The sequence below is a fragment of the Dreissena polymorpha genome, chromosome 3 (assembly GCF_020536995.1).
Source record: "Dreissena polymorpha isolate Duluth1 chromosome 3, UMN_Dpol_1.0, whole genome shotgun sequence".
NCBI classification, from domain to species: domain Eukaryota; kingdom Metazoa; phylum Mollusca; class Bivalvia; order Myida; family Dreissenidae; genus Dreissena; species Dreissena polymorpha.
Genome location: NC_068357.1, coordinates 21,473,987 through 21,489,468, shown reverse-complemented (window position 1 = coordinate 21,489,468; position 15,482 = coordinate 21,473,987). Strand labels below are relative to the sequence as shown.

The window sequence follows — 15,482 nt, the reverse complement described above, 5'->3', positions numbered from 1 at the left end:
CAGAAGCAAAGTGAAAATGAATATGTGCAAACAGCATAAAACCAGAACAGCCTGGGAGTAACTCGCAGTCTGTTCAGGTTTTATGCTGTTTGCTGCTCATCAGTATCTAAGGGTTGAACATGAAGCCTTAAACACTCGAGTAAGAATGGTCTTAAATTAAATACAACTTTTTTAGTTTTTAGGGACTACAAATGCGTGGAAATATGTATATAAGTGGTAAAGGGTTAATTGTGAAAGTTATGTAGAATCGCAAATTAATTACTTTTAATTAATTTTTAAAAACCTCTAGAAATGAGCAAGAGTCTCGTTGCAGTGTAGCTAAATTTGGGAATTCACTAAATATATATTTACTGCATTTATAACCACAACATGTCTTTAAATAATCCTTTAATACATAGAACCATTGACACTTCAATAAAAGACAAGAAGAAAATCATTCACCATAAACAAGTACAATATATAAAGATATATCTGGGTTATTTAACATCAAACATCTCAATGAAAACAAAACAAATAGTGGAATGCTAAGTTTTCCATGGTCGTATTGCTTCATAGTTATTATTTATATTTAAACATGTTTAACATAATTTATTTTTCTTGTGGATATCTTTTTTATTTTTACTGTTGCCATTACTTAGTTAAAAATAAATGAGAAACATTAAGACTTTTTAGCAAGTTCTTATTTACAAAATTATTGAGAATCACAACTTTTCAACAACTTATTTCCATCAAACTTATTTATTGGTTACACAACTTTTTTAATAAAAGGAAACATTGTGCAATCCATATCAAAAATAAATGTCTACAATTTTTTAAATTCATAAACCTTTTCCAATAGGATCTTCATCATGCGAAAGTGGGTCTTATGTCATATGCAGCCAGCATAGTTTCAGACCAGCAAGCACGTCAAGCGCTGTCTAGTCAGGAGCCATCCTGTCTGCTAATAATACCATGAAACCTTGCGTACCTTTAAGGCCGACATGAAAGCTCTTGACCAGACCTTGCGGATGCGCAGGCTGGTCTGGGCTAGGCATAAGACCCATTTTTGCATGACGCAGCCTCATGGTTATTCAGGGAAAATGCTGACAAGATTGAAAACCCATTTAAGGATTTTCTATAACTATTATAAATGCAACAGTATAAAAATGTACTGATATAGCAAACATAATATGCTGTCATTTAAGGATTTTTTATGAACTATTATAAATGCAACAGTTTAATCAAAGCGCTGAAGGCACTGAATTTGTTCGCTGTTGTATAATCTTAGACGCAACTTAGTTTTCAAAATTATGTTATAGCTTTTAATATCGCAAGATGATCACAACCCATTCAAATTTATAAAGAGTGTGTCTTAAACACAGGTTGAGATGTGTGTTGTTTTTTTTCAAATCATTGATACAGCTAATCAGTTGTGCACAGACTAATCTTATTAGACATGATTAAGCCCCATTTTCCCTGAAAGCAGCAAATATGTACAGATTTCAATGATAAACACTAGACTGGCCAACGTTGTCTTACAAGTTGTTAAATAAACTCTATGTACTGTACAAGTGAGAACAGGTAGATACGGTGGTTAAAGCAGAGGCTTTTAGCATTCATCGTCTGCTTTACTGGAGTTATCCACACAGGCAGTCATGGGTTACGGTTCCTACCATAGCTAAGCCCATACTGATTTGCAAAATTGCGTCTATATTATTTGTGAGCTTTGCTCACAAATAAAAATGTACTGATATAGTTAACATAATATGCTGTCATTTAAGAATTTTTCTATAACTTTTATAAATGCAACAGTATAAAAATGTACTGATAAAGCAAACATAATATGCTGTCAATAATGTTTGACTCCTAGTACTTTAATTTGTACAAAGTTTCTAACTATAGGCAAGTACTTAAACAGCTAATAACATAAACAGATTCAACGGGTAATCTGTATGCATTTGATTATTTCTATATAATGATGAAATGACATAAACCAAGTATTTCATTATGTGACATAGTTTCACATTTAACCTTACAAATGCATGCATACATGCCATAAGATTATAATAATATATCTGAATGTAAATATCCAACATGGATTTCAACACATGAGCAGCTTGAATGATAATCTATCATCAGTAACAAACTTAATCATAATACCATGCCCGCACAAATACCGAACATAATGCAATTTACTTAGTTGATTTGTACAGAGGTCAATTTCATTATGCATTTTAGGTAAGTTACTACTTTATTTTTGAGCACACTTCATCAAGTATGAAAGCTTACTGTAATATGTTGAGGATGTAATCAATATATACAAATACCTCTAAGTGCAAGTCCATTTTGATTGGGAAGTATGACACAAATAATATTCCACTGAACTAGAATGACACAAATTTAAAAAAAGCTGACAGGAAAATAATAGAAATATGTTGAAAACATTAAAAGAAGACTTCATGATGATTATAATTATACTTCCCTGTTGGAGAATAAGTTGATGTAGTAATTTTTTAAGATGCTTTATAAACCCCTTGAAACATATATCTTGAAATCAATTATGAAAGAAACAAAAAAGTGTAAATGGGAAATATGTAAAGCTTTAAGCAAACATTTAAAATATATTAAATACATATGAAAATGTATGTTTTTATTTGGTTTTACTCCTACACAAGATTTTTTGACCAATCACATCATAATGTATTAACCAATCACATAATACATTTTTGACTTATCACATCACAAGTTATGTGGCTGAATCCACACTCAAACATGCAATTCTGGGATGTGTAGTCCAGCACTCAACTAAATGAGGAAGCTGGCCCAGTCATAAAAACATGTCTCGTTAAAATTGATTGATTATTCTTATGGAATTGTATACCAAAATGTACTGAAGTACAAAGTAATGGCTAGCATGATCAAACATGTGCAATTGTTTCAAATACATACCATTAACATTTCTCTTAAACATCATACTAACATAAAAAACTGCACAGTTATATACAACACACTGTTGATCAGACAATGCTTTAACTCTTGTAACTGTGAATATAAATATAAGCCACACTATATGAAAAGGGGGCTTAAAGCATGTGGACAGTGTCGTCCCAGATTAGCCTGTGCAGTCCGTACAGGCTAGACAGGGACAACTAATTCTGATAAACTGGATTTTTGCTAAGAAGAGACTTTCTTTAAATGACAAATATCATAACTCCGGAAGCGTCATCCCTGATTAGCCTGTGTGTTCTGCACACTTTACACACATGCTTTAAACCCCTTTTTCACAGAGCAAGGCCCATATTTTAAAATGCATTAAAATCCAGTCTGCTTACTAAATACATTCATGAAATGATAATGGAACTAAAAATTTCTAACTAATACATGTATCTTATAAGACAATAACGCATACACAATATTTTTTCAGAATATATTAAGACCAGAATGTTTTGACAAAGCTATACGACTAGAACAAATTCAAACAGTCAGTAATTGAATGCTTTTAACTCTAAAAAGAAATTGGATTTTACAAAGTTAGAAAGTAATTAAAAAACAAATACGCTTTTGATATCTGTATAATCAAGACAAAATCAACCTCAAATTAGAAAACATAATTTCAGTAGTGTTAATTTACCACTGAACAACTATCTTTATATAACTAAGGTATTGTGAGAACTGAGTGACTATCTTTATAATACTAAGGTATAGTGAGAACTGAGTGACTATCTTTATAATACTAAGGTATTGTAAGTCAAAATAAAAAAGGTTGAAGACAAAATTGATCATCCTCACCAGTTAAGGTAACCAATATTTTCAGTCAGTTCTACTATAAAATGTTATATTATCATTATTATATGCTTGTGTTATGATGTATTTGAGCAGGAGAATTAATGAACATTTGAAACACATCTTAACCTGAAACAGCTCCCTAAGTTTATCACATATCTTGTACATTTAAACAGTTTCTGTTTAAATTCAAAAAGAGGCAAAGCTTTTTGTTTCTTTTAAGTTCTGTACAAAGAAGGATAGATATGAAGACAAAACTAGACACTTTAGAATTAAAATGTCCATGAGGTCAATAAAAGAATCACTGTTGTTTTTTCAGTCAATTTTGGGGATAATATTCGGTCCTATTTCTAATGTCAAAAAGTTTATATTTCCCCCAAATGACTGCCGTAAATTTACATGGATGGTTTCAAAAACACATAAATACAAACATGCAACTTTTAGCTGTTTTCCCTATATGAAGCTCTATGGGTTAAACAAATATAATATTGAAAACACTTACCGGTATTGTCATTTTTTAAAATTTTGTTTGCAAAAAAATAAAATACACCAGTTTCCCAATTTTAGTGAAAAAAACGCGTTTTTCTCCAATCCAAAGCAAACAGGCCCCATTCCAAAAGTTGTGAAAAAAACACACTGTGAATACTAACAAATGTGTATGCAACATTTAGTATTTATAATCTTAAAGCTTGCAAAACTGAACCAAAACAAACACTAATATTCCTTCAGAAAGCAAATAAGACCAAGAGTAGCAAACATGATGGAAAACAAAGTATTTTGCGATGAAAGGCAGCATAGACTTCAACATGAAATACCATGATACATTAAAAAGTTGGCACAAAATGTGGAAACAAACATATGTTTAGGCCTTATAATAAAGACATCTTCTCTGATGGCGGAACATTTCATGTATGTTTTGAGTAATGCATATCATTCAGAACCAAGATTATAAATTGTGCTTCAAGCATTAAGTTTGACGCCATAAAATGTTGATTAAAGTAACAGTATCACATGGATAATAAAATATTTGGAATTATATCTGAAATATGATGAAGTCACTTTAGGCAAGTTTTGTAAGACTATGGGAGATCACTCTTGTGGTTTAGTTTTTTCCTCTGGCCTTACGCTGTGCCGTCACAAACTCCATATATTCAATGTACCTGGAACAATATACAATTTAATTATTTTTGTAAAAGCAAAATCACAAAAAAATAAATTAGTAAAAAAAGGATGAATATATTATACACTATTCACTTTAAATGTACACATAAAGGCATTAATTTATCAGTAAATTCTTACATTTCTGTTAAAACCAAATTTATGGAAATATTGTAGGAGTTTAATAATTAAATATGTTATTGAATGCCATGTGGCAATTTTAACCCATGAATTCTATTATAAGGTTATGTTGAACTACTTAAGTTTTCCTGAAAAAAGCACAAACACAATGTGACATGTAACCCCTCAAGGTAAAGGTTTTAAAGAAAGTGTGCTTTATTACAAAACATGTTTAATTCACTTGAATATTGACTAACATTTTCATTTACTTCTTTCATGAAAAGTTAAAAACAAGAATGTGTACACGTTTATTTTCAGCATATATATTCTTTAAATACAATGTACCATGTTCTTGTTCATTTATTCAATATTTTTAAATAGATTAAATATTGTTAAAAACTTGTTGAAACAACAAGCCATTATTAAGATTAAAAACATTATCAGCCTGATAGTATAACAGTTTTGTTTTATAATGAGGGCGAGTCACCAATTGAGTTGACTTTTCTGGAGAAGTATTTGAGTGTAGCAATAGATGCATTTCCTGTGCTGGGCAGCATAATACATTTGAAAAATAAATTTCAAGCACTGTCACTGAAGAATCACTCATATGGTGTTTAGACCTCAAGAATCTTAAAATATTACAATTCTTTAGTAGTGTTGAAAGTTTTAATATGATGGATAATGCAATTTGCATTGTTAGATTGCTTGATAATTATTTAAGCAGTGAAAATACATCAATTGCCAATGCTCCACTAAATGTCCAGAGAGTTTTAAGCTCAATTAGTGACTGGTCTTCCAAAACAAATATCAAACTCTGTATAATCATGCAGAATTAAGGTCTCTATAATAATTATACGCAATAAAGAAGCATGTTTATGTAAGTCACACGACAGTCGAAACTCTATGGCTTGAACTCGCTTGGCTTGGAATTTCCGGTTGGCTGAAATTTTTTCAAAGCGCCAATTGGTTATTGCTCTATATTCATTTAAATTTCTGTTGTTTGGCTCTAACTTGCAAGGATTGCATTATCTGATTGCTTGAAATGTTTTCTCAGTTCAGGTTACAATTTTCAAATCTTCTGTTTGGCTTAAACTTTGAGTCGCATAAAGCTGTTAATCGATTAGGACCACGCTATAATTGCTGCCACAGCTGTTGATAACTTATCAAAGACTTAATAGTAAATAGAGTCGAAACAACAAGGGGGATACGGCCACATAGTCAGAGGAAGTAAACAACATCGCACTAAACCCACAACGGAAGACATCCGTGAAATCAGCATGGGATGCGATACATATCTGGAAATTTCTAGAAGAGTGTGAAGACTCACAACATCATCAAAGAAATATCTGGGCGACAACACAAACTGACATCATGTCATTCTTAAACAAGAGGGCCTGAAAGGCCCAAAGTCGCTCACCTGAGATAACAAGATATTATTGGGACAAATGTTCCGACCAAGTTTCATGAAGATCGAAAATAAATGTGGCCTCTAGAGTGTTAACAAGGTTTTACTATAGCCATATAAGGAAAAATGCCCCGCCCCCTGGCAGCCATGTTTTTCAACCAACCGGCATCATTTTTCAACTCTTTCAAGATATTATCGGGATGAATCATCTGACCAAGTTTCATGAAGATCGGACAGTAAATGTGGCATCTAGAGTGTTAACAAGATTTTACTATAGCCATTTTAGGAAAAATGCCCCGCCCCTTGGAAGCCATGTTTTTCAAGCAAACATAATTCTATTCCAACTCATCCAAGATATCATTGAGACCAATCTTCTGACCTAATTTCATGAAAATTGGACAATAAATGTTGCCTCTAGAGTTTTAACATGATTTTACTAAAGTCATACATAGCCATATAAGGAAAAATGCCCCGCCCCTGGTGGCCATGTTGTTAATGCAACCAAAACCATTTTTGAACTCATCCAAGATATCATTGGGACAAATCTTCTAACCAAGTTTCATGATGATCGGAAAATAAATGTGACCTCTAGAGTGTTAACAAGGTTTTACTATAGCCATATAAGGAAAAATGCCCCGCCCCCGTGTCGGCCATGTTTTTCAACCAACCGGCATCATTTTTTAAACTCGTCCAAGATATTATTGGGATGAATCTTCTGACCGAGTTTCATGAAGATCGGACTATAAATGTGGCCTCTAAAGTGTGAACAAGATTTTACTATAGCCATATAAGGAAAAATGCCCCGCCCCTTGAGAGCAATGTTTTTCAAGCAAACGTAACCATTTTCGAACTCATCCAAGATATCAATAAGACAAATCTTCAGACCATATTTCATGAAGATTGGACAATAAATGTGGCCTCTAGAGTGTTAACAAGGTTTTACTATAGCCATATAAGGAAAAATGCCCCGCCCTCTGGTGGCCATGTTTTTCAACCAAAGGGCATCATTTTTGAACTCGCCCAAGTTATTATTAGGATGAATCTTCTGACCAGTTTCATGAAGATTGGACAATAAATGTGGCCTCTACAGAGTTAACAAGGCAAATGTTGACGCCGCACGACGCACAACGTACGACAGACAAAAGGCGATCACAAAAGCTAAAAGGTGAGCTAAAAACTAACAAACACATAAAGAGTGATGTATAATATTTCTGTGATGTGTATGTATTTCCTATTTCTATGACGTATCTTAGTGCTGTTTCTTACACGAACCCGTAAATGTGCTTTGTAAAAACAAGCTGATCTTCTAGACATTTATATTATGATATTTGTTTGATCATTTGATGTATGTGTAACTGTTTTTCATATATTTATTAATTAATATATTAAGTACATATTTGGTTCTTATCAATTCATAAGCAGAAAGCAATAAGGAGTTTAGGCAGTATGAATACTTTTCTACTGGTGATGCAAATCAATTGAAGACTTATGTACAAAAACACATATATAAGAAATCGTTTGGCTGCAATTTTGGATGGTTCAAACTTTTTTTCTTGATCCCATGGAGTTTGAGCCATCGGGTTCCAACTGTATTTATCAATCCTATTATGCAAGCCTTATGCTAGCTATCTCATTAATAATTCAAATAGGATCGAGAAATACAATCATAAACATGCAATAAACATTTAACACATAACATGGGGCACACATAAAAACACCCACACCAAAAAGCAAACATGTTGTAGAAGTTCAGAACAGCATTGTATATAAGAGAACTACTCTCAGACCCGTGTGTTAGTACCTTATCATATATATACCTATAGAGCAACACCTGTCATGGCTTCTTGTTCACTGAGTAACATTTTTACCATACCTTACGCATACCATTGTAAGATGCAAGTTAGTGACTGACCCTGACATGTTAATTCTTCTATACATATCATTTCACGCTGCGATTGAAACACAAGTTTCTTGCTTGGTCCGCTTAGGCTGTTTGCCAAATGTTGGTCATCTGGTCCATGTGTTTGCATAAGCTTACATACTGTCCTTTGTTTCATTACAGGTGCATAGTGTATTGAGACATATTGCTACACTGTAACTCCAATATAACGCTCTCCATTATATTGCTGAATCAAATATAACTACTACTGGGGAAGTCACAGTTAACGTGTGATTATGTAATGTTGGGTGCAATACAGGTGTGAACATAGCTTGTGTTTCATGTATGTGCTATCGATCTGTTTAATAATTGACAGCTTTGTCAAGTTTTACGATACATATTCCAAATAATTGTCATTTGTAGACAATATTAATTTAAATATTGTCTGTATCTTGAATTCCATTACTTTAAGTACATCCCATACAATAAGCCTAATATAATACCTTGTTGGGATACTAGGCGAGCATTTTGTTTCACAAAAACTTATTTATCTCATACAGAAATATTAAGCATTTACAGCAGTATCACTTTCTGTGTTAGAATGGCATCCACACAACAAGCAAACATTTGGTTGTGCTAAACTGCCAAAGAATTGTGAACTGTGAAAGCAATACAAAATTTACTGTCGATAACAATTTGAAATATATCTGGACACTTACTTTTGCAATGATGCCTTTTAAACGAAACAATCACATGTTTAACTGTTCAAACAATTGAAATAAAATCAATGTAAAACTGGCAAACAATGTTGAAACAAATCCCAAAGCTATAAAACCAGTTTTATTTTGGAAGGAATGCATGAATTGGGGTGAGCTTACAACTTGTGCATCCTTTTTTTATACAATGTATATTCTGATACAACATTGTTACATTAAAACATTGATGTGGGTTAGAACACCATTACCATACCAATGTCTTTGTAAAAATTGCATACAGTTTCTTCCTAACAAATAAATGGAAATCTCAGTATTTCATCACTTAACACCCAAACAAGCAGCTTCATGCAATTGTTTTTCTATTGCCATGGTTACCCATCTTTGTTGAGATCGTCTTGTTGCAGTATTGAGTCTATGATACCCTCAATATCTTTATCACTCAAGGTTGGAGGTGGTGGCCTTGGTTTACCGGTATCTTTGTCAGGTTCCTCTAGAAAATCACCAACCTTAATAATGTCATGCCAAGGGCAATACTAAATGAACACAAGTACTTGGTATGCAGAGAGTCAGTCCATCATGGTTGATACCAAGTGGTCAACACTTACCATTTTTTAAAAAGGTTTTGTGACACAGTCGCAAACTATTTCTTTTTTTTGGTAAACACAGGTTAATGTACCAGTTATTAAATTACAGGTATTCAAACAAGAGCACCGCATTATGGGTGCCACGCTCGGCTGTGAAAGCTTGTCAGATTTTTTTAGAGGTCACAGTGACCTTGACCTTTGACCTAGTGACCCAACAAGAGATGTGTTTGTCAGAAACACAATGCCCCCTACTGTTGAAATAAAATTTCTATTTATCATTTGGCAGGTATAGAAATCATCTCCCTTTAAAGGTTATTACTTCCCTTGAATTTTGTCCAATCCAACCAGGGGGGGGGGGGGGAGGGTCTCACAGTCAATTATGACCATGTCAGACATCACTGACTTCCAAGGCCTGTGGTTTAAAAGAGATCATAACCAGAGTTGATCATGTATCTATGGACATAAGTCCACAGGTATGTAATGAACATCAAAGATATTATAATAAAACATAAGTCCATAGGTATCTAATGAACATCAAAGAAATTGTAATTATATCATACCTAGACCTTGAAGGATGATGTTCACCTTGAAATTTTACCACTCAAAATGTGCAGCTCCATGACATACACATGCATGCCAAATATCAAGGTGCTATCTTCAATATTTAAAAAGTTATGGCCAATGTTAAGGTTTAAGCACGACGCCTACGGCGGACGTCGGACGTCGAGCTGGCTTTGACAATAGCTCGGGTTTTCTCCGAAAACAGCCTCGCTAATAAAAACTAGTGAGACCATGTTTAATTATTTTTTTTAAAGGCAAGATAATTACAGTTTCCATAAATTAAAGAATACTTTAAAAAGAGATGTTTTCGTCAGGAACACAATGCCCCCTATTGCGCCGCTTTGAAATATTTTATTTTTTTTAACCTTTGACCTTGACGGATGACCTTGACCTTGAACTTCCACCACTCACGATGTGCAGCTTCATGAGAATGCCGCTTTGAATTATTTTTTTGCTGACCTTTGACCTTGAAGGATGACCTTGACCTTGAAGGATGACCTTGAACTTCCACCACTCACAATGTGCAGCTTCACAGGGTTCGACACTAAGGCACGTCCGACAGACATTGTCTAGTAAGATCGGTGGTCGGGCTAGTAAAACTGCGGGCTAGCTTGTCCGACTGGTCGTACATAAATTAAACAAAAATCTATACTGATTCATATAACTATAAATAACTGCTGTGAAAACCTTTACTTTAAATGTGTAAAATTACTCTTGTATCCGTTATTACCATTAAAACAAAACTAGTATATTTAAATAAACGCGGAGCATTCACACGATTCATCGCTATTTTTAGACGCAAAGGAGAGCTTCCTGCAGAAATTGCTTGTTTCACTTGGTCAAGTTGTTATGAATATTAATGATTTTCTGCAGTGACGTATAACTGTAGAGCATGATTTTACGACTTCTATCGAAAATCGGTGTCGTCAATGAAAACATTTTTGCGTAGCAGACAAGATAATGTAATTTAAAGAATGGCTTTGTTAAAGTTCGGATTTTTGTTCGACAAATCAGTTAATAAAAAAGAATCCGACGCTTAACTGACACGAAACGTAAATATGAAGATACACGAAAACGTCAATTTTATCCAAGATGGAAAATCTAGTCAGTTCCCATGGCTTTAATTTAACGAAGAAAAGCAAAAAAAGGGGTTATTTTATTGTTTTACTCTGCATAAAAAAAATCTGGTCTTCACTGATTATTTACTGATAAATCCTGATTAAACAGTTACATGACACAATTGTGTTCATTTGCTACATGTATGTCATTTATGGTCTAGTAGACATCAGGTTCGGGCTAGTACATTTTAAGAGGAGCTGGTCCGACGGTCTTGCTGTAAAAAAAGTTAATGTCGAACCCTGCTTCATGAAAACGCCGCTTTAAATTATTTATTTTTTTACCTTTGACCTTGAAGGATGACCGTGACCTTGAAGGATGACCTTGACCTTGAACTTCCACCACTCACAATGTGCAGCTTCATGAGAACGCCGCTTTGAAGAAAAATAATTTTTGTGTTGACCTTGACCTTGAAGGATGACCTTGACCTTGAAGGATGACCTTGACCTTGAACTTCCACCACTCACAATGTGCACCTTCATGAGAACGCCGCTTTGAATTTAAAACAATATTTTTTTGACCTTTGACCTTGAAGGATGACATTGACCTTGAAGGATGACCTTGACCTTGAACTTGCGCCACTCACAATGTGAAGCTTCATGAGAACGCCACTTTGAAAAAGATTTTTGTTGTTGTTGACCTTTGACCTTGAAGGATGACCTTGACCTTGAAGGATGACCTTGAGCTTCAACTTCCACCACTCACCATGTGCAGCTTCATGTGAACACCGCTTTGAAATTGGTTTATTTTTTTTACCTTTGACCTTGAAGGATGACCATGACCTTGAAGGGTTACCTTGACCTTGAACTTCCACCACTCAAAATGTGCAGCTTCATGAGATACACATGCATGCCAAATATCAAGTTGTTATCTTTAATATTGAAAAAGTTATGGCCAATGTTAAAGTTTTAGGACGGACAGACGCAATATATTTGACATTTGACCTTGAAGGATGACCTTGACCTTCACCTTTCACCACTCAAAATGTTCAGCTCTATGAGATACACATGCATGCCAAATATCAAATTGCTATCTTCAATAGTGAAAATGTTATGGCCTATGTTAAAGTTTTTGGACGGACGGACAGACGCCATATATTAGACATTTGACCTTAAAGGATGACCTTGACCTTCACCTTTGACCATTCAAAATGTGCAGCTCCGTGAGATGCACATGCATGCCAAATATCAAGTTGCTATCTTCAATATTGAAAAAGTAATGGCCAATGTTAAAGTTTTCGGACAGACAGAGGCCATATTTTTTACATTTGACCTTGAAGATGACCTTGACCTTCACCTTTCACCACTCAAAATGTTCAGCTCCATGAGATACACATGAATGCCAAATATCAAGTTGCTATCTTCAATAGTGAAAAAGCCATGGCAAATGTAAAAGTTTTTGGACGGACGGACAGACGCCATATATTAGACATTTGACCTTGAAGGATGACCTTGACCTTCACCTTTCACCACTCAAAATGTGCAGCTCCGTGAGATGCACATGCATGCCAAATATCAAGTTTCTATCTTCAATAATGCAAAAGTTATGGCCAACGTTAAAGTTTTTTTTTGACGGACGGACAGACACACTGACTGACGGACAATTCAACTGCTATATGCCACCCTACTGGGGGCATAAAAAATTGATCAAAAGTTGGTGTAAGTAAACTTTAATCTAAGTTTTGAGAACACAACTTTAAATAACCTGCAATTGTATAACTGGTACTGAAACATAAGGATCTGGCACTGAAAGGAGAATCCATTATCTACAAGAAAACTACAACTGTTTTTAAGAGCAATGCCCTCACCACATAGACAAATAAGAAAATCATTAGAAAATATGCATGAGTCTTCAACAAAAATAACCTTATATGCCATAAATATGTTCAAATGAAAATATTAATACAGAAAGCTGTTCAGTTTGTTTTTGTTTATTTAAAAGGCCATTTATTGATTTGAGTGACTCAAAACATATGTGTAATGATGACCTTATCAAGGAAAATGACACTGTAGGCTGAGAGCTGCAGTCTCCACAAAGACACATAATATAATGGCAGCCATCAAAATGGATAATATGGTACTTGTTAGTGGCCTAACAACATAATTCGCCATTTCAAAGTATTTTGCTTTTCTTGCAGATACTTGAGCAGAATGTAATTATTATGAAGGAAGTATGTGCTAAGAGCAAAAGTCAAAAAGCTCTTGTGTTAATTTTTTCCCCGTAAAATTAATTTAATTGTCATTTTTTAATCATATGCATTTCTTCTAATAAAAAACATGTAGTAAATATTGCAAACAAAAATAATATTTTCCCATTGTTTAAGCATTGAAAACAGATATCATAGGGTCTCTCGTTACGATACATTCAACATTTAATCAGTCTTAAGATCCAATTTGCATGCAACCTTTCAAAACTTCCCTGAAAGGTTTTTTGTAAAAATACCAGGCCAATTTGTCAGGACCTGAAGGTTGCACAGTGTCTGATTTTTGTGGAAACTGCAAGGCATAAAGAACACACAGCACACATACACAAGAGGGATGCTGCAACTGCATACAAAGGCCATACTGACCCGTCATTGTTCAAATCATCTTCTTTAAGAACCATGTCAACAATATTTGTAATTTCCTCATCAGTAAAAACCTTCACATTTGCCTTAGCGGTTGCATCGGTTGCAGTGTTAGGGTCCTTTTCCCCTTCACCCTCCTCTAGAAACATAACAACAACAACAGTATACATACTGTACTTTACCATGTACCGTAATTACTCTATGTTTTCGGACACTCTAAAACCCATAAAAGTGCAAAATGTTTTTCCAATTAGCCTGTGCACACTGCACAGGCTTATCTGGGGCAACACTTTAAACACATGCGTTAAGCACTGTTTTCCCAGAGCGCAAACCATAAATAGCTCCCATCTCACTTTAACAAACCCCAAATGCATGCATACACCAACACAATTATTTTGTAGCTATTACAGATAGCTATCAATAATATTCTTTTAATATGTCAAACAAAAATATTTATAAAAAAAACAAGCTAAAAAATCCTAGATAATAACAAGAGCACCGTCTTGCGGGTGCAGACCGCTCATCTATTTTTTGTTTTAAAGTTGAAGGGACCTATTTCAATTACAATCACAAAAGAGGGAGGGGTGGGGTGGAGGGGATGTATAGTGTGGGGGTGTGGTCATTTATTACTTATTACATTATCTTCCAAAAATGCAAACAAAATGCAAAAAAAAAAATTTTTGGGTGGGATGGTTGGACGGTATTTCAAAAATATAGTTATACAAAAAATATTTGTGTTTTTTAACCATATTAAAAAAAAAAAAATATTTGTGTTTTTTAACCATGTTTAAAAATAAAATCTTTTTTTTTTGGAGGGAGGACAGGGGGGGGGGGGGTATAGTGTTAGGGTGTGGTGGTCATTTATTAGATGATCTTTAAGAATTTGGGTGGGGGGAATTCGGGGGGGGGGGGGGATGGTTTGGGTGGAGTCTATTGTGGTTTGTCAGGTAAGAGTTGTTTTGTCAAAGTATCGATCAAATCTAATCATAAATAAAGAAGTTATGGCAATTTTAGCAAAATTTAATAATTTGACCTTGAGAGTCAATGTCATTCAAAGGTCAAGGTAAAATTCAACTTGCCAGTTACGGTACCCTCATGATAGCATGAAAGTATTTGAAGTTTGAAAGCAATAGCCTTGATACTTTAGAAGTAAAGTGCATCTAAACACAAAATTTAACCATATATGCAAAGTTACTTAGTCAAAAAAGGACCATAATTCCGTCAAAATGACAACCAGAGTTATGCAACTTGTCCTTTACTGTCCCCGTATGTTATTGTGCGAGTGTTCCAAGTATGAAAGCAAAATCTATGATACTTAAGGGGTAAAGTGGACCAAAACACAAAACTTAACCAAATTTTCAATTTTCTAAGTATAAAAAGGGCACATAATTCTGTCAAAATGCCAGTCAGAGTTACATAACTTTGCCTGCACAGTCCCCTTATGATAGTTAGTAAGTGTTGCAAGAATGAAAGCAATAGCTTTGATACTTAAGGAATAAAATGGACCTAAACACAAAACTTAACCAAAATTTTCAATTTTTCAAAGTATAAAAAAGGCACATAATTCCGTCAAAATTCATGCCAGAGTTATCTAACTTTGCCTGCCCAGTCCCCT

General features: G+C 34.3%; 1 protein-coding gene across 2 annotated transcripts in view; it reads right to left on the bottom strand.

Moving 5' to 3' along the window:
* Positions 1-372: 372 nt before the first annotated feature.
* Positions 373-15,482, bottom strand: part of LOC127873252 (multiple coagulation factor deficiency protein 2 homolog) — a 33,790-nt gene continuing 18,680 nt past the window's right edge. The window contains exons 4-5 of one of the 2 annotated variants that reach the window (XM_052417030.1): positions 13,871-14,006; positions 373-4,922 (exon numbers count right to left, since the gene is read on the bottom strand). In XM_052417030.1, the coding sequence (XP_052272990.1) occupies positions 4,865-4,922; positions 13,871-14,006 (194 nt within the window). In that variant the 3' untranslated portion in view covers positions 373-4,864. Of the gene's footprint in view, positions 4,923-9,415; positions 9,531-13,870; positions 14,007-15,482 lie in introns of both variants that reach the window. The other variant, XM_052417031.1, reaches the window with a different exon arrangement.